This window comes from Saccopteryx leptura, chromosome 12, assembly GCF_036850995.1.
Source record: "Saccopteryx leptura isolate mSacLep1 chromosome 12, mSacLep1_pri_phased_curated, whole genome shotgun sequence".
NCBI lineage: Eukaryota > Metazoa > Chordata > Mammalia > Chiroptera > Emballonuridae > Saccopteryx > Saccopteryx leptura.
The window spans coordinates 50,772,544-50,791,280 of NC_089514.1; the positions used below are offsets into that span (position 1 = coordinate 50,772,544).

General features: G+C 37.3%; 1 protein-coding gene across 10 annotated transcripts in view; it reads right to left on the bottom strand.

The window, feature by feature from the left end:
• The window catches only part of CACNA2D1 (calcium voltage-gated channel auxiliary subunit alpha2delta 1), a 587,655-nt gene that overhangs the window by 227,104 nt on the left and 341,814 nt on the right, over positions 1–18,737 (bottom strand). For all 10 annotated transcript variants that reach the window (XM_066354417.1, XM_066354423.1, XM_066354420.1 and 7 more), the window contains exon 5: positions 7,892–7,933. In XM_066354417.1, the coding sequence (XP_066210514.1) occupies positions 7,892–7,933 (42 nt within the window). The remainder of the gene's footprint in view (positions 1–7,891; positions 7,934–18,737) is intronic.

Here is an 18,737-nt window from a genome sequence, read left to right on the forward strand (position 1 = left end):
TTCACATTATAATCTTAATATAGTCCATCCTAAAAGCCAGCTTTGCCATTCCTCTTTTGTTTCTACTCAAACTTGAAATGAAACGAGCATTTCAATTCCATCATTGCAAGGGGTTTTCAGTTTACTTTGCAAATATAACAACATTTTGAAAGGTGAACAAATCTTCACAGATGCTGCCTAAATAATATAGTATTGAAACACAAACACCTACCCAATTTAACAAACATTATTCTGAACGATTACTTTAAACAAAGAGATGAAGTAAAGTTCTTACCTCAAGTTGCTAAATATTTTATAGAGATTATCCCTGCATCAAATGCTACAATGTAAAGTATCATATACTATTAAGGCCAGAAATGTGAAAAAGTTGTTTAGAACACCGAAAGGCAGGAAATCCCATTTGCTATCTAGGAAAACCAAAGAAAACTTTGTGAAGAGGTAGTATTTGAATTTGTTTTTAAATACTTTACACTTGATGAGAAAATTGAAGGATATCATGGTCAGGTGATCAGAAGAGAGACTGTTTTAATGTTCACTACACAGTGGACACAGAAACAATCACTTAAATTTCTGGGAAGAATGTGTGCCTCACATCCTCCCCTGAGAACTGTGGCTCACCAAATCATTTAGCCCAGTTATACATACATTTTATTCTTAAGTTTCAAGAAGAAAACTTGTCTAAAAGACTACAGTCATAAAATTTTTATCATATGACACGATCCTAAGGGACATTAATTCTACACCTTACTTCAGCCACTGCTCTAGCGAAATCTGGCTGTCACTGAGTATTTATTTTTATACCCACAAAGTGAATGTAAATAGCTTGATCTAAGTAGGGTAGCAGAGATACAATAAAATGACTCTAAAAAATTGTCTTATATCAAAGTCCTTGAAAAGTTGACAGCCGGATAGCCCCACACAAACTGACTAATTCAGATGAGCCAACAGAAAGGTTACACTCCAACGGGATAATTGATCTCCTTTAAATACTTGTTTGACCTTTAACTGAGGCCATGTATCATCATTACAATCAACAAAATCAATATATCATTCTTTATATTCAAATCTTAACTGAGTGATAGACCATCACAATAAATATGGAAGAATAACAGAAATCAGAAGATTCCAAATTTAGTCCTGAATCCATCAGTAACTAAATTCATGGCCTCCTTTCTTTGTATGATCTACTTCTATTATAAAAAATACTCTGTCTTCATCACCAGCTACTCATATTTCACACTACCCACTTCTGGCTGTCACCTTCCTTTAACCCTTTGAATAGTGAGTTTTTTGTTAACCCATTGAGTGAGGACGTACAAGAACGTTCGTACTACTCAAAGGGTTAAATACTGGTGTTCTAAAGATTCTGTCCTGTACTATCTTAAGGCATTATTATTGTTTTATGTTGTGTAGATAGCTGTGTGAAGCAGGCTGAGTGTAGGACAACAGGGAGTAGTGAAATTGTGGCCAGCTGGAGAATGTATCAATCCAAATGCATTCATTCAAACTCATTTTGTTCTTAACATTGCACCAGGATAGCAAAATGGATCTGTAGTTGAATCTGGCCTTGCTGTATATTTAGATTCACAGTTGCTGGGAAAATTTCAGCAACATGTTTTCAAAGTCCACTCATAAGCTAAAGCATACCACTATTCTAGGTAAAACTAAATACTTAGTTATCTCATAGAAGTGTCCTCTTGAATATCATTGAGTAAGTTTTTGGTATGTGTTGATGTTTAAAAAAGATTTGCCTGACCCGGGCGCTGGGCATGGCTCTGTGGCCTCTGCCTCAGGCGCTAGAGTGGCTCTGGTCGCAATATGGCGACGCCCAGGATGGGCAGAGCATCGCCCCCTGGGGGGCAGAGCACCGCCCCTGGTGGGCGTGCCGGGTGGATCCCGGTCGGGCGCATGCGGGAGTCTGTCTGACTGTCTATCCCGGTTTCCAGCTTCAGAAAAATGAAAAAAAAAAAAAAAAAAAAAAAAAAAAAAAAAAAAAAAAAAAAAAAAAGATTTGCCTGAAAGAAACTCTGTGGGCCTTCCAAATCCACAATTAGCTACAGATTAAGACTTCGGTGCTGTCTTCCATTCAACCTTAGAATACATATTTCCAATTCATATGCTTCACTTGATCTTTGTAACACATGACTTAATGGTATACATCTCTGTATTTTTTCCTTCATATATGTTATCTTTTCTCCCCTTTATTATTTTTATCTTTTTGAGAATCTAGGAGGATTTCCCATTTCCTCTGTGCATCATCCATTAGTAATTTGCACTGTCAAATTTGTTAGTTCTTCCAATGGAATTAAGTTTTAGCAGTTTTGGTTTTGATAATTTTGTTTCAGTCATCACTGGCTCTTTTTGGAGACATTCAGCACACATTTAATGTTGGTTTTATCTTTCCTGAAGTATCTGAAATAACACTTTTTTTGACACAGAGAGAGAGTCAGAGAGAGGATAGATAGGGACAGACAGACAGGAAGGGAGATGAGATGTATCAATTCTTTGTTGCGGCACTTTAGTTGTTCATTGATTGTTTTCTCATATGTCCCTTGACCATGGGGCAACAGCAGACCGAGTAACCCCTTGCTCAAGCCAGTGACCTTGGGCTCAAGCTGGTGAGCTTTGTTCAAACCAGATGAACCCACGCTCAAGCTGGCGACTTCGGGGTCTCGAACCTGAGTCCTCCACGTCCCAGTCCAATGCTCTATCCACTGCGCCACTGCCTGGTCAGGCTAAAATAACACTATTTCTGAGAAAAATGTTTCCTCTGTATTTTTAATACTACAGTATTTCTACTCTGCAGTTCCTGAATATTTCATGGATTCCTCTCTTGGATAGATTCTATTTTATTAGTTTTAAATAAAGAGAGAACTATTTAGTCTTTCTTCAGAATTAAGATTATCTAATTTCAAGGCTGAGAAAAAGTCAAATGCTACAGATTCCTTTCAAGGAATTTTTCATGCTGCTGTCAGATCTGTAGATTAAGGGCAGAGAATGATACAGGTATGGTTTCTGATTAACAGCAGGCGTTTGCTAAGGACACGTGTTTTCTTCAAGGTGTGTATTTCATTTCCAATCTTCTGTACTGCAGAGACTCACACAGGTCTAGGCTGAAATCAGGTGGTGAAAAAGCCTCTTTATTTATTTATTTATTTATTATTATTATTTTTTTTGTGTATTTTTCTGAAGCTGGAAATGGGGAGAGACAGTCAGACAGACTCCCGCATGCGCCCGACCGGGATCTACCCAGCACGCCCACCAGGGGCCACGCTCTGCCCACCAGGGGGCGATGCTCTGCCCCTCCGGGGCGTCGCTCTGCCGCGACCAGAGCCACTCTAGCGCCTGGGGCAGAAGCCAAGGAGCCATCCCCAGCGCCCAGGCCATCTTTGCTCCAATGGAGCCTTGGCTGCGGGAGGGGAAGAGAGAGACAGAGAGGAAGGGGGGGCGGGGGTGGAGAAGCAAATGGGCGCTTCTCCTATGTGCCCTGGCCGGGAATCGAACCCAGGTCCCCCGCACACCAGGCTGACGCTCTACCGCTGAGCCAACCGGCCAGTGCAAGCCTCTTTAAAAATGAGGTTAAGTATGGAGAGAAGAAATGGGAGTATGTAGTTATGACTCTGCTGTTCTTCAATCATTTCATATTTATGTAAAGTGAAACTTCTAGTTTAACTTTGATTCACTGAATTATTGGAAAAAATCTTAGTGAGTGGTTACAATGTACTAGTTGTTACACAAGCTATGCCAGCTGCTGTGAGTACTTATACTCAAGAGAAGGGCCTAAGGAAATAACTTATAAAGATTGGCTGTGCCTCCAAGAAGAAGAAACTTCCATTTCATTACAAAAGTCATTCTGGCTTAGAAAAAACTAGGAAAGTTTCTTCAGGGTCTTAAATACCAAATAAAGGCAATGATAACTGATTTGAAGATCTTGACAATGAAAGAGGAAAAATGCATAAAATGTTTAGAAATATTTATATACTAAATATGTATATTATTAAATCTATATACAATTTAGAAGCATAAGAGACCATTTCAATAGCTGTTAAATAAATATTTAAGAATACTGTTTAAACTTGGATGATGGTCATGGAGACGGGAAGAGAATAATTGATGTTAGAGAGTTGGGAAATATGTAAAACGCCCACTCTCCCACTAGCAATAGGCACAGATAAAGACACCTGCACCGGCTGATGCAGAACTTGGGGAGAACAATGAATGATAACCAAGGCTCGAGGTATACAATCTGCTAGTTTCCTTAAGGAGGCATAATACTTAAGATCTTAAGATAGAAACTTAATTTAAATCTCAGATATTTGTATCACCATTCAAACATATGAGTACAAACTTATTAAGTAGTAGTGTTATTTCAATATCTAGTATCCCAATTAGGGCTTTTATTTATTAGATATTAGGCTTTGATGAATGAGATGATAAAAATACATTATATCATCTCTAATCATCAATTTTTAATAATGGGTATGGCTTTGTGAAATTTGAGAAAATGATACATTTAAACTGGTATATAGAAAAGTCACCACAAGAACATGACGGTAGGCCAATTCAAATCAAAACAATGAGATGGCATGATTTGTGAGCATTTGATACATAAAATATCAAGAAGACACTTATAAAATTTTGAATATGTCAGTCAATAAAATCTACCTATAATGCAAAACTTTTGATGAGGGTAAGTAAATTTCATCATCCATTGAAGACTGATTTCATCAAATAAGCAACAGTCTTCAAAAAAATTGTTAACCACTGAAAATGCTAAAGTAGAATTACAAAGTGTGACATGTCTTAACTTTCTTTCACTGTAAGATAGTAAATATTTCTCTTAAAAAACAGTTGGATTGTAGTGATCAAAATATACGTTAAGACCAAAAAATACTCAATGCAGCAAATAATTTTATACTCATTTTGCTATAAAAGACAGTTTTTTACTCAGTTTTATGTTGACGAACCTGCTATATTTAGATGATAGCAGTAATGCATAGTGGGTAGGGTTTGGACATTTATTTCAATACGTCAAGAAGAGCAATCTGAATATATTTGTAGAAACTAATTATCTCCAAGTTAGTATTCCCCCTATTCTCTGCTTAGTAATAAAACTCTATATTTGGGTCCACGCCTATCCACTGATTATATTCCATATCCTCCTGCAACCCTACAAGGCGAGTTAGTAAATTGTGGACAATGGTGCCGATGAAAGTGATGTGCTCAAATTTTAAAACAGGCTCCAACAGACAAAGGGAATGACTCCATTGCCATTTGCCTCCTTCCTGTAATCTAGAATGCAAGAATCATTGTGGATACTGAAGCATCACTCTTGGACCATAACATGGAAAAGCTATATTGAAGAGAGCAGAAAACATGAGAGATAATTGAGAATTACCATGGAGACCTTGTACACAGAATAATTCATGAAACACAAACTTTTTTCTTGTTTTCAGCACTTTTCCTTTAGGTTTCACTAAATAGCCAAACCAATACGCTAATCATAAAACATTGTTCATTTTTACTTAATGTCTAAGGGTTTACAAGAGTAATAGTATTACCATATCTAAAACACTTTGAACTTCCCCATAAAAACTTTTAATGAAGTATGTAATAACCTTACAGTTCTTTACAAATTCTCAAAACAGCCTTATTCCACCAAACTTGACTATTTTAGCAGGATTCTAAGAATATGCACAACTGACATGAAATTTATGGATCACCTAATCAACTGTACCATGTCTCAGATGTGAGACACAGTTTGAATTTAAACAGGTTTTAATACCTCATCAATCACTACAATTTTAGGACAGTACTGGGCAGGAAACAAAGTCTCTGACTCCTTTTCTAATGCTCTTTCCACTACACAAAACTCTTTGCCTCTTATTCCAGAACTGTTGTTAACAGACAAATAAGTGAAAATAATTTCTCTAAATAATGACCATCATTTTGAAGTTTTAAATTTACAGGTATTTTGCTTTTACTAGTATTTTTATTTATTTTGCTGTAGGCTCAACTCCTGGCCTTAAAAAAGAAAATGCATCATTTTTATTGACATAATTATAACCCACAGTAATATTAGAGACCTTTTTGTATGGGAGAAGACCAAAACTAGTACAAGATTAATACTTTCATTTAAATAAATTAATATAAATCATTATAGTAATATATATTTAGTAATATATATTTTTGATTCAGATTAAAAAGTGTGAGAACAAACAATAATTATGGTAAACTTATTTAATTTTTTTCTCATTGATATACACCAAGCTCTTAGAAGAATACCTAAAATATAGGAGGCCCTCAAATAATACTTTCAATAAAAATAAATGTATATGAATATTTTTTCCTGATGACAAAACTCAAATACATGGGAATTTAGAGAAAGTGAAGGGATTAGTGAAATTATATATAAACACAGATATACAGATAACAGGACAGCAAATCCCAGAGGGAAGGGGGGAGGAAATGAGGAGGAGGGGGGCAAAAGTGGTGTAAATAGGGACACACAGGTGGGAGGTGAGGGTGTTATATTGAGTGGGACACTTGAATCCATGTTACACAATTAGTTAAAATTAATAAAAAAAAAACCTTATGTATAAATTTTGTTTTATAATTTGTAAATGTTTCCTCAACAATTAAGTAATAGCCTGACCAGACAGTGGCACAGTGGATAGAGCATAGAACTGGGATGCAGAAGACCCACGTTTAAAACCCCAAGGTCGCCAGCTTGAGCATGGGCTCATCCAGCTTGAGCACAGGCTCTGAAACTTGAGGGCTGGGTCACTGGCTTGAGTGTGTCAGCCCAAAGGTTCCTGGCTTGAAGCCCAAGGTCACTGGCTTGAGCACAAGGTTGCTGGCTTGAGCAAGGGGTCACTCATTCTGCTATAGCCCCCCTCTCCCCCGTCAAGGCACATATGAGAAAGCAGTCAACAAACAACCAAGATGCCGCAATGATGAATTGATGCTTTTCATCTCTCTCAATTCCCGTCTGTTTGTCCCTCTCTCTGTCTTTCTCTCTCTTTCTATCACACAAAAAAAGAAAATTAAGTAATAAAATTATCTTCCTAATCTGTCCAAATGTGGCAATATTAGAAGTAACTTATTTGACCTAAAATAATCCATGTTCTGCCTGACCTGTGGTGGCGCAGTGGATAAAGCGTCAACCTGGAACACTGAGGTCGTCGGTTCGAAACCTTGGGCTTGCCTGGTCAAGGCACATATGGGAGTTGATGCTTCCAGCTCCTCCCCCCTTCTCTCTCTCTGTCTCTCCTCTCTCTCTCTCTCTCTCTCTCTCTGTCTCTCTGTCTCTCCCTCTCCTCTCTAAAATGAATAAAAAAAATAAAATAAAAAAATTAAAATAATCCATGTTCTAAAGTCATTTGAACATGTACATTAGAGACATTCATTTAAAAAGGTATATTAAGCACCAAATTGTCTTCAAAGATCGAACAAGCAGGCCAGCTGTTGCTCAGCTTCCAGGATGTCATTCACACTATAGTTGAAATAACTGCATTCTCCTGGTGTGTGTAGTGTAGGTCAGAGCAGACATAGTTAGTGATTGTGGTGACAGAAGTCAGGATACAGAGATAGATAGGATAAGTCTCTGTTAACAATGCTAATGGAGTGGAGAGAATTTAAGTCGGTGCAGTGGAATGAGGTCTGGACAGGGTGCAGTTGAGTTCACATCCAGAGAAATATGGCGTTTCTGCTTAGGAAAATGCCAATAGTAAGTCATTAAGGATCACATAAGCACTAACTGGTACTTTCCTTATGCTATCAAACATTTTCTGAAATATAAAATTTGCTAGGTCAGCTCATTCTGTAAAGCCAATCATCCTAGTATAACTAAATTCAACTTGGAATTTAATGTAAAATTTTCAATACTCACATCGAGATCATCCTTTGCATTGTAGTAGACAACTTCATTACTCTATAAAAAAATGAAAAAGAATGCTTAATTGATTTGAGTAAAACATAAAAACATACAGAATGAAGTACTGAATACTTTTTATTCATATCTTAGTAAACCCTTCATAATATTCTTTTTACTATATATTCCATAAAGCTCCATAAGTTTAGCCAATATTTTCTAAGAACATATTAAAACACTATATCAGTGATATTAGAAAAGCACATTTTGCATCACGGTGAAAGATTTCAGTGTAAGTCTGAGAACAATTTTTCAAGATAACATAAAAAATTCATAGTGCAAATAAGTTATACACACACACACACACACACACACACACACACACCTCAACCATAAAATGATAAACTAGACAACTCAAGAAAAATGTTAGGTAAGTGGCTTGTTAATAATTTGCTGAAAACATGACTTCTCAAAAAAATATATATCTGGTGTTGACACTATTCTTAAAGAATGTTATATCTGTGCTATCAGTATTGGCAGAAATTATTTCATGAGATTCAGATAAGGGATCAAAAGTAACTGTGAATATAGACAGCAAAAAAATATCAAATTATCTAACACACTAATAATCTCAATTTCTACCAAAGTGGTGAATGCATGTGTCGGCTCTTCAGGACTAAATGTATATGGACATTTCTTCTAACCATCAAGGTTGCCAAAATATGTCATAAATAAAATTATGAACATAAATTGTGTTCCAGAGGAAAATGAAATGGAAAGAATGAGTAAAACAATTATCAGGGAATTTTAAATTTCTTTTTTTTTCTTTCATCTGTGAGGCTAGATCTATGCAATGTAAAAATAATCAATTCTATATTCTTTCATCTCCTGATGTGATTAAAAATACAGTTCATGTTCTGTAGATTTTCAGTTGCAATGTGAGCACTATGTAAAAACTGCATTTTCTATGCCTTTTGGTTATTTATAAATATGGACACTCTAAAATTTTATTAAAAGAAAACACAATATACAAAAATTATTTTAAGAAAATTACTTGGGAAAAAATAGATGAATGCCTCTCACAGCACGTTCCCCCAAAATATACTAGTTCTTGAATCAATAATAAGGGTTACACAGGCAAAAGTATTCTATGGTCATGACTTCAGAATAAACCATAAAGTTAAATAGATCTCTTCTCAGCAGCAGGACTTCACAGAGCCATGGTGGTGTGAATGGACATTATAAATTTTCAAAAGGAATAAATCTCCAAGAGGAAAATAGATCTTGTTTTGTTTCCCAGATTTATTTGCCACAGAATCAGCCTCTTTTTTCTTTTTTTGATGTGAGAAACATACCATGAGACTAAAGAGCTATAAAATATATGTCTCTCTAGAGACCAAACAAACCAAACACTATATAGATAAATATAAGGACATAAAATTCATAACACTGAATGAAATCCATGAGTTTAAATTTATTTTATATCAAGTCAATAAAACTTTTAAAATTAACATTTAATGATTTTTAAAAGAATTAAGCAGCTAGAGCATTTTAACATGCATGTAAGCTCCAGTTACTGAAGCATTATTTCTAGAATTAGTTTTGTAAGAAAGTTAAAATGCAAAATCAGGACTCATTGTAAATACAAAGCAAAAAAATCTTCTGAATTCACCTGAGACCCAAATCTAATTACTAGTGTATTGATCCCTCCTACAACCCTGTAATTTATACTTAGAGGACAATTTTGAATTTGGAATGTGGAGTCCATCAAAAGTTAAAATAGTGAATAAGTTTAACTCCATTTTAGACTTTATTTTCTGCCAACTGCTGGCTTAAATTTACAAATTGCAAGGTGCTGAAAACAAGGTGAAACTGTATTAAATTTCAAGCAGTTCAGCAATATCATTTCAAACATTCATTAAATACTTATGTGCACATACTACTCTGTCAAGACAGACACACAATAAGTTAAACTTACCTATCCCTATCCTTCAGGTAAAATAGTGGCTAGAGATCAATCATATAAAACTATTCTTGTGTCTAGGACTACACTTGGTATATGGTACTTGAATTAGTGGACTAAACTCATTAGTAAACCTTTTTCTTATGTGTCACACATGGTCACATATGACAGCTAAAGATAATTTATTAATTAAACTTGAGATTAAGAATATCAACTACAGTGCCAGAAGAGGGTAAATTATGATAAAGAAATGCTAGTTTTAATTAAGTACATAGAAGAAGATATAGGTACTCAACTCATGGACCTGGGTTTTAAAGAGCATTTTATGAATTTGACTCCAAAGGCAAGGGAAGTGAAGGCAAAAATTAATGAATGGGACTACATCAGACTAAGAAGTTTTTGCTCAGCAAGAGAAACTTATAACAAAATAAACAGACAGCCAACTAAATGGGAAATGATATTTTCAAACAACAGCTCAGATAAGGGCCTAATATCCAAAAGATACAAAGAACTCATAAAACTCAACAACAAACAAAAAAAACAATCTAATAAAAAAATGGGAAGAGGACATGAACAGACACTTCTCCCAGGAAGAAATACAAATGGCCAACAGATATATGAAAAGATGCTCATCTTCTTTAGTTATTAGAGAAATGCAAATCAAAACTGCAATGAGATACCACCTCACACCTGTTAGATTAGCTATTATTAACAAGACAGGTAATAGCAAATGTTGGAGAGGCTGTGGAGAAAAAGGAACCCTCATACACTGTTGGTGGAAATGTAAAGTAGTACAACCATTCTGGAAGAAAGTATGGTGGTTCCTCAAAAAACTGAAAATAGAACTACCATATGACCCAGCAAATCCCTCTACTGGGTATATATCCCAAAAACTCAGAAATATTGATACGTAAAGACACACGCTGCCCCATGTTCATTGCAGCATTGTTCACAGTGGCCAGGACATGGAAACAACCAAAAAGCCCGTCAATAGATGACTGGATAAAGAAGATGTGGCACATATACACTATGGAATACTACTCAGCCATAAGAAATGATGACATCGGATCATTTACAACAAAATGGTGGGATCTTGATAACATTATACAAAGTGAAATAAGTAAATCAGAAAAAACTAGGAACTGCATTATTCCATACATAGGTGGGACATAAAAGTGAGACTAAGAGACATTGATAAGAGTGTGGTGGTTACGGGGGGGGGGGGGGGGGGGGGCACAAAGAAAACTAGATAGAAGGTGACAGAGGACAATCTGACTTTGGGTGATGGGTATGCAACATAATTGAATGACAAGATAACCTGGACATGTTATCTTTGAATATATGTATCCTGATTTATTGATGTCACCCCATTAAAGAAATAAAATAAAATATAATAAAAAAAAAGAAAAAGAAATGCTAGTTTTAACTCAAGTACAGTATTTTGATTCTATTAAGATAAACTGTGCCAGCCTGACCAGGTGGTGGCACAGTGGATAGAGCGTCGGACTGGGATGCAGAAGGACCCAGGTTCGAGACCCTGAGGTCGCCAGCTTGAGCGCGGGCTCATCTGGCTTGAGCAAAGAGCTCACCAGCTTAGACCCAAGGTTGCTGGCTCCAGCAGGGGGTTACTCGGTCTGCTGAAGGCCCGCGGTCAAGGCACATGTGAGAAAGCAATCAATGAACAACTAAGAAGTCGCAACGTGCAACGAGAAACTGATGATTGATGCTTCTCATCTCTCTCCATTCCTGTCTGTCTGTCCCTGTCTCTCTCTGCCTCTGTAAAAAAAAAAAAAAAAAAAAAGATAAACTGTGCCAAAAATTAAAATAATAATGAACATATAGAAAACACTGAGTTTAAGAATTTCCAAATGTTTTCCCCTTATTACTGTACTATATTTTATATAAACACTTTTACCTCTTTTAGAAGATCCATATTGCTTATTAAACTGTTATTGAAAATGTATGTTGCAAACAGTTTTGCTTTCTAGACTTTGAAATACATACAATTCCAAAAGTTGGCTTTTTCCTTTTAAATAAACTCTACAAAAATACATTAGTCGCAAAATATTTATAATACTACATATCAAACATTCATACTTCTTCTAACTGGGTAATTTGTATTTCTACTTTTAAGAACTCGCTTTTTTATATGACATCAATTTCTTACAAGACCAAACACAAATGCAAAGAAAAATACAAGTGTAATTTTTTTTTTTTTTGTATTTTTCTGAAGTTGGAAATGGGGAGGCAGTCAGACAGACTCTCGCATGCACCTGACCAGGATCTACCTGGCACGCCCACCAGGGGCGATGCTCTGCCCATGTGGGGTGTCGCTCTGTTGCATCCAGAGCCATCCTAGCAATCTTCAGCACCCGGGCCAACTTTGCTCCAGTGGAGCCTTGGCTGCGGGAGGGGAAGAGAGAAACAGGGAGGAAGGAGAGGGGGAGGGGTGGAGAAACAGATGGGCGCCTCTCCTGTGTGCCCTGGCCGGGAATTGAACCCGAGACTCCTGCACGCCAGGCCGACGCTCTACCACTGAGCCAACCGGCCAGGGCCACAAGTTTAATTTTTTATAGAAAAGCACTTAATCAAATACAAGAGCTTAACTGACTGTCATATCTTAATAAGAGAACACACATTTCAGTAGAATGTGCAACTGGTTACACCCACTACTTTACAACAAAATTTCTTCTCCAGTAAACATGACATCGCTTTTGGCTTAGAAACATTTTTTATAAATGCAATTTACTTTCCCAAACCTCACAACTTGCATTGATAGCATGCACATTTCATTATTTCCTTACTTTACTTAACAGTAAAGCTCAACTGACCAAGTTTAATAAGGATAAATCTATGTAACGATTTGGGGAAACTGTATTTGTGCACTTAACTTGTCATCCCAGTCTATCTATATGGCAATATGACGCTGAAATAAAATGGAAACATTCACAGGGCATTGAATTTATATAAACATATAAAAATATTTTCCAGTCTCAGTTCATCATACTTCCTTATAAAAAATTGCAGTGATTTGTTGTAGTGTGGCTTTTATTTAGATAGTATCAGAATTCTTTGACTCAGAAAAAAACATTAAACGTAAGCCTGAGAAAAATCATAATTTGATGAAACTGTAATGCTCTTCCCTATCACATTCATTATAGCCATCTCCTTTGCTATATAAAAATACATACTAGTCTGCTATATAAGAATATACATTGAATGCATGCAGTTTCTGTTCGTGGGAATGCAGACTACTGCAGCCACTAAGAAAAACAGTATGGAGGGTGCTCAGAAAAGTAAAAATGGAACTGCCTATGACCCAGTTATCCCACTTCTGGATATATCTCTGAAGAAACTCAAAACACTAATTCAAAAGAATATATGCACCCCTATGCACACTGCAGTATTATTTACAATAGCCAAGATATGGAAGCAGCCCAAGTGCCCATCGGTAGATGAGTGGATATAAAAGCTGTGGTACATTTACACAGTGGAATACTACTTGGCCATAAAAAAGAATGAAATCTTATCATGGATGAACCAGGAGGGTATTGTGCTAAGTGAAATGTCAGTCAGAGAAAGACAAATGCCATATAATTTCACTTATGTATAAAATTTAAAGAAAAAACTAAACAAACAAAATAAAAAGAGACTCATAGATACAGAGAACCGACTAATGGTTGCCAGAGGGAGGAGGGTGGGGGACCGACTGGGTGAATGGCGAAGGGGTTAAGAAGTTACAAAATAGTCACAGGGATGTAAAGTACAGCACAGAGAATACAGTAAAAAATATTGTAAGAACTATGCGTGGTCCCAGATGAGTACTAAAATATCAGGTGTAACATTTGGTAAACTATATATAGTAATTGTCTAGCACCTGAAACAAATACAAAGTAATTATAGATATAAATTGAAATTGATAAAGAAAAAAACACTAAAAAATTAATATTAGAATATACATAAATGTCATGTTAATGTGTTATTTCAATTAATAGTACAAATAATGTATCAAAATCAAAATAGGACTTTAAAAAATTTAACTGCTTCCAATGAAACAAGACATAATGTATTTCCATTTATATTTGTCTAAATAATTTTCAATGAAAGTATTTTATATTACTTGTTAGTACTAAAAAGAAAGATGAGTATAGTTTTGTTACATTAAATAAATCTAAAATCAAATGATTCAAATCACTGAAGCACCAAAATATATCAAGAACCAATTTTAATGAGGTTGGAATAAAGGATAATGTTTAGGAATTTTGGATAATTCACATTGAATCAGCCCAACTTCCATGTTCTGATGTTTGTTTTGTTTTGTTTTTTGTATTTTTCCGAAGCTGGAAACGGGGAGAGACAGTCAGACAGACTCCCACATGCGCCCGACCAGGATCCACCCGGCACGCCCACCAGGGGCCAAGTTCTGCCCACCAGGGGGCGATGCTCTGCCCCTCCGGGGCGTCGCTCTGCCGCGACCAGAGCCACTCTAGCGCCTGGGGCAGAGGCCAAGGAGCCATCCCCAGCTCCCGGGCCATCTTTGCTCCAATGGAGCCTCGGCTATGGGAGGGGAAGAGAGAGACAGAGAGGAAGGAGAGGGGGAGGGGTGGAGAAGCAGATGGGCGCTTCTCCTGTGTGCCCTGGCCGGGAATCGAACCCGGGAGTTCCGCACGCCAGGCCGACGCTCTACCACTGAGCCAACCGGCCAGGGCGTTCTGATGTTTTTATAGGAATGAATTTTAGTTAAAATCAATTCTGTGCTAATACACCTTAAAAGATGAAACTGTTATATGTCCTAAGATAAAAGTTAAATGTCCTAAGGTGGTGTAATTAAAGAAAATGCATTCCCTGGCCGGGTAGCTCAGTTGCTTAGAGCATCGTCCCAATACTCAGAGGTTGCCAATTTGATCCCCAGTCAGGGCAATCAATGTCTGTCTGTCTCTCTCTCTCTCCTTCTCATTTATATTTTTAGGAAAAAAAAGAAAATGCAAAAGTATGAGTTGAATTCCTTCTTTTACTCTGGAGATTTTGAGGTCTTAAAACCAACAAAGGGAGAAGACCACACTCATTCTACAACAACCTTAGCAACTTCTCTCTGTGCTGTGTTAGAGAAACAAAGATAAAGACTATGCTCTATTAGGAGCAAGTTCTTCCTTCCCAGTTCATATGTGATAAGAACTTGTGGTAGCTGAGCTAATCGCTCCAATCTGCTAAAACTGAAGACTATCCCTTATTATATACGTGACCACATTTATCAAAACTCTTCCAGGTTTCAAAATAGGTGAAAATAAAGAATTACAGAAAGGCCTTGTCTGGTTCGCTCAGTGGTAGAGTGTCAGCACTGCATGTGGATGTCCCAGGTTTGATTCTAGGTCAGGGCACACAGAAGAAGCAACCATCTGCTTCTCTACCCCTTCCCCTCCCCCTTCTCCCCTCTCTCTCTCTCCCTCTCTCTCTCTCTCTCTCTCTCTCTCTCTCTCTCTCTCCTACTCCTGCTGCCACAGCTCGATTGGTTTGAGTTCATCAACCCTGGACGCTAAGAATGTGCCTCAGGCATTAAAAATAGCTCAGCTGCTGGCATGGTCCCAGATGGGCAGAGCATCAGCCCCAGATTGGGGTCGTGGGGTGGATCCCAGTTGGTGCACATGCGGGAGTCTGTCTCTCTGTCTCCCCTCCTCTCACTTGGAAAAAAAAAAGAAAAAGAAAAAAGAATTTCAGAGTGTTGTGAAATTCTCCTCCTTTAGGTAAGTTCAAGCATGTGTGTTTGAAAACATGCGTGTGTGTGCTTCTTAATCATTTACCTACGCGATATATCTTATTGCTTAAAATTCCCTCAATCCCTCCTCAGAAAGTGCATAGTAATATCAACATCTTTAGCACTTTAAAACTATGGCATATCAACTAACTAGCACAGGCACATATTCCAGGTTTGCGTTATTTTGTTTATCATTCTTCTGGCAAAAATTTTCTATGCTAATTATTAAACAGCATTACATTGGAAGGTATTTTGCACTCAAAAAAAGAGGTTTTCGGTGGATTTCAGTGCATATGTGCCTTATGATAGGAAAAAGCCAGAAAAAGCCTCAAACTAGATTCGTACATTACTTAAACCTTTAGAGAGCTATCTGTCATAATTTAAACACCACCAGATGACAGGAAAAAAATTGTTTCATTTCTGATTTTAACCAAGTATTTTAGTTATTTATTATCTCCTTCACACAAATTTATCCAAATAGTCTATGCTAATATAATGCTGCTGCTTACTGAAATTTAAAACATCCCCTAGGAAGTTGAGAGATAAATTACTTTAGTTTCCCAGAATCTACTGGGAGTCAAAAATTAAATCAAAGCAAAATAGACCGTTCCATCTTTAAAATGTGAACTGTGAGTGACAGTCCCTTGCATGCCAGTTTCCAATGAAAGTTGGCCTCAGATGAATAGTTGATGTTAAAAATTCAAAGGATAAATACAAAGCTTCCATATGGAAGAAAGAGGTTGCCAGAGATAAGATTTAAATATTGGAACTAAAAATTGGGATTTTTTATAGCCAATATCTGATATATATGACACATTCAGAATTTAAATAGAGATGAACTTCCTGTCCAATTTATTAATTCTCTTGGCTATACCCTTGGCTCTATGCAATGATTCATAACCTGAAAAATTTGGGGCAACTATATTGTCTGCTAAACATATGATATGAAATGTTTAGCACAGTGCCTGGCACACAATATATGACCTCTATCTGTTATCAACTATTATTTTATATATTTAAAAAATTCAGAAATATCCATAGAATTTATCTATAGGCTTTATTTGGGTCCTATATATGAATCAAAGTAAACTATTATAATTTTATTTTCTTAGATCAGTTAGTATGCTGAGTCTATTTAATTCATTTAAAGTCATTTCTTCAACAAGTCCATGTAGCAGAGTGAAAAAACATAATTGCTACTTTCTGTTATTTTTAATTGGATAAATTAGTTGAGGTAAACTTTTAAGAAAGTCTAGTGCAAATGGTAGGTAAGCGATGCTGCTCCACGCGTCCTGTCCATTACCTGTCACTGTGCTCCGGAGTTCTGTGACTCTAAGCTCTCTCTCCCCACCCCCCTTTTCCTTACACCTCAATCCTCATTAATTCCTGCCTAGAAAATGCCCAACCTTGTTTTAAACCAAAAGTTTGCTTATTCATCTCAACACTAAAACTGGGTAATCTCAAGGGAGAAAATTACATAAGCCCTCATACAGAGTAAGTCAGCAGTTCTCACATTTTAAAATCTATGGGGCAGGTATCTCATTTGGTTAGAGCATGGTTGAGGGTTCGATACCTGGTCAAGGCACACGACCTGGGGTGATGAACACGTGGTGCAGCTGCAGATGATGTATTATGTGATGGGGTAACTGAAACCTATTTTATTAACCAATGTTACCTTAATAAATTCATTTTAAAAATCTAAAGCATAAATAAGTGGAACAACAAATCGATGTTTCTCTCTCTCAGCCTTCCTCTCTGTCTAAAACCAGTAAATAAGTAAATTTACAGCCAGGGCACACAGGAGAAGCGCCCATCTGCTTTTCCACCCCTCCCGCTCCCCTTCCTCTCTGTCTCTCTCTTCCCCTCCTGCAGCCGAGGCTCCATTGGAGCAAAGTTGGCCCGGGCGCTGGGGATGGCTCCATGGTCTCTGTCTCAGGCACTAGAGTGGCTCTGGTCGCAACAGAGTGACGCCCTGGATGGGCAGAGCATTGCCCCCTGGTGGGTGTGCCGGGTGGATCCCGGTTGGGCGCATGCGGGAGTCTGTCTGACTGCCTCCCCCTTTCCAGCTTCAGAAAAACACAAAAATAAATAAATAAATAAATAAATAAATAAATAAATAAATAAATAGTGAGAAAACTGAAGTATTTACCCATACCAGTCATCACTGGTTGAGGATGCTCAGTTTTACATATTCCAGCCACCAGAGAAAGCCCTCAAGCACAGATTTGCAGATGCTTGAAGTAGGAAGCTATACCCATTGTGTGTGTGTGTGTGTGTGTGTGTGTTCAGGCTACATGGACAGGAAACCAACATCTAAGACAGGAACATAGTGTTTTAGAATATTTACTGAGCACATAGCTAACCGACAAAAGACTCTGAACACTAACAAGTTGACTGTAAGGTCGGTGGATGGGGCATGGTGACGTAGGAACTCAGACCCGCCCACTTTGGCTAGGACCGCCCACAATCATGCCGGCCAAGGGAAGCTTCCCAGGAACCATTTGGAAAGAAGCGATTGTCTGCCAGCCAGTGAAATTTCACCACATCATAGTAGCTCCACCTCCCTAGAGGGACCCTTTAAATATCTGCCAGGCAGTTTAATCTTTGCAACTTCCCTAGCCTCCATCTTTCTTTCTTCGGGGCCAGGGAACCTTGCTGGGTGGGGTGTGCGCTCTGTACTCAATAAAGCCGTTTATTATTCCACACTTTGCGGTTCCGGCCCTCTTCCTTCCTTCTCGGTGGGGAAAAATACCTTACATTGACAGTGTGACTTTTCTTAGGTTCTGGTTCCTCATCTGTAAAATGATGACTTAGTTGACAAATATTGTTTCTAGAATCTTACCACCTATATAGTTTCATGTTTTCCCTGAGTAACTGTTTTTGCTTTAGATTGCAAAAGACCTAATAGCTGTGTTCATCTATTTTTTACAGGGTGTCTTTGATTAGTTCTCTTTTCAAGTGAACACCAACAGAGTGTTCGCATCTCTGTTTTAAAAGGCAAAGGCAAAGCTTTCTCTCTTCCCTTTTTCTTTTCATTTAAAATATCCCTGACATATTTCCAAAGAAACATGTGAAAGTGTAAGAAGAACATCTACATCATTATTTTTCTTTATGTCTCAAAAGGTCAAGTCAAAGTATATTCATTTATC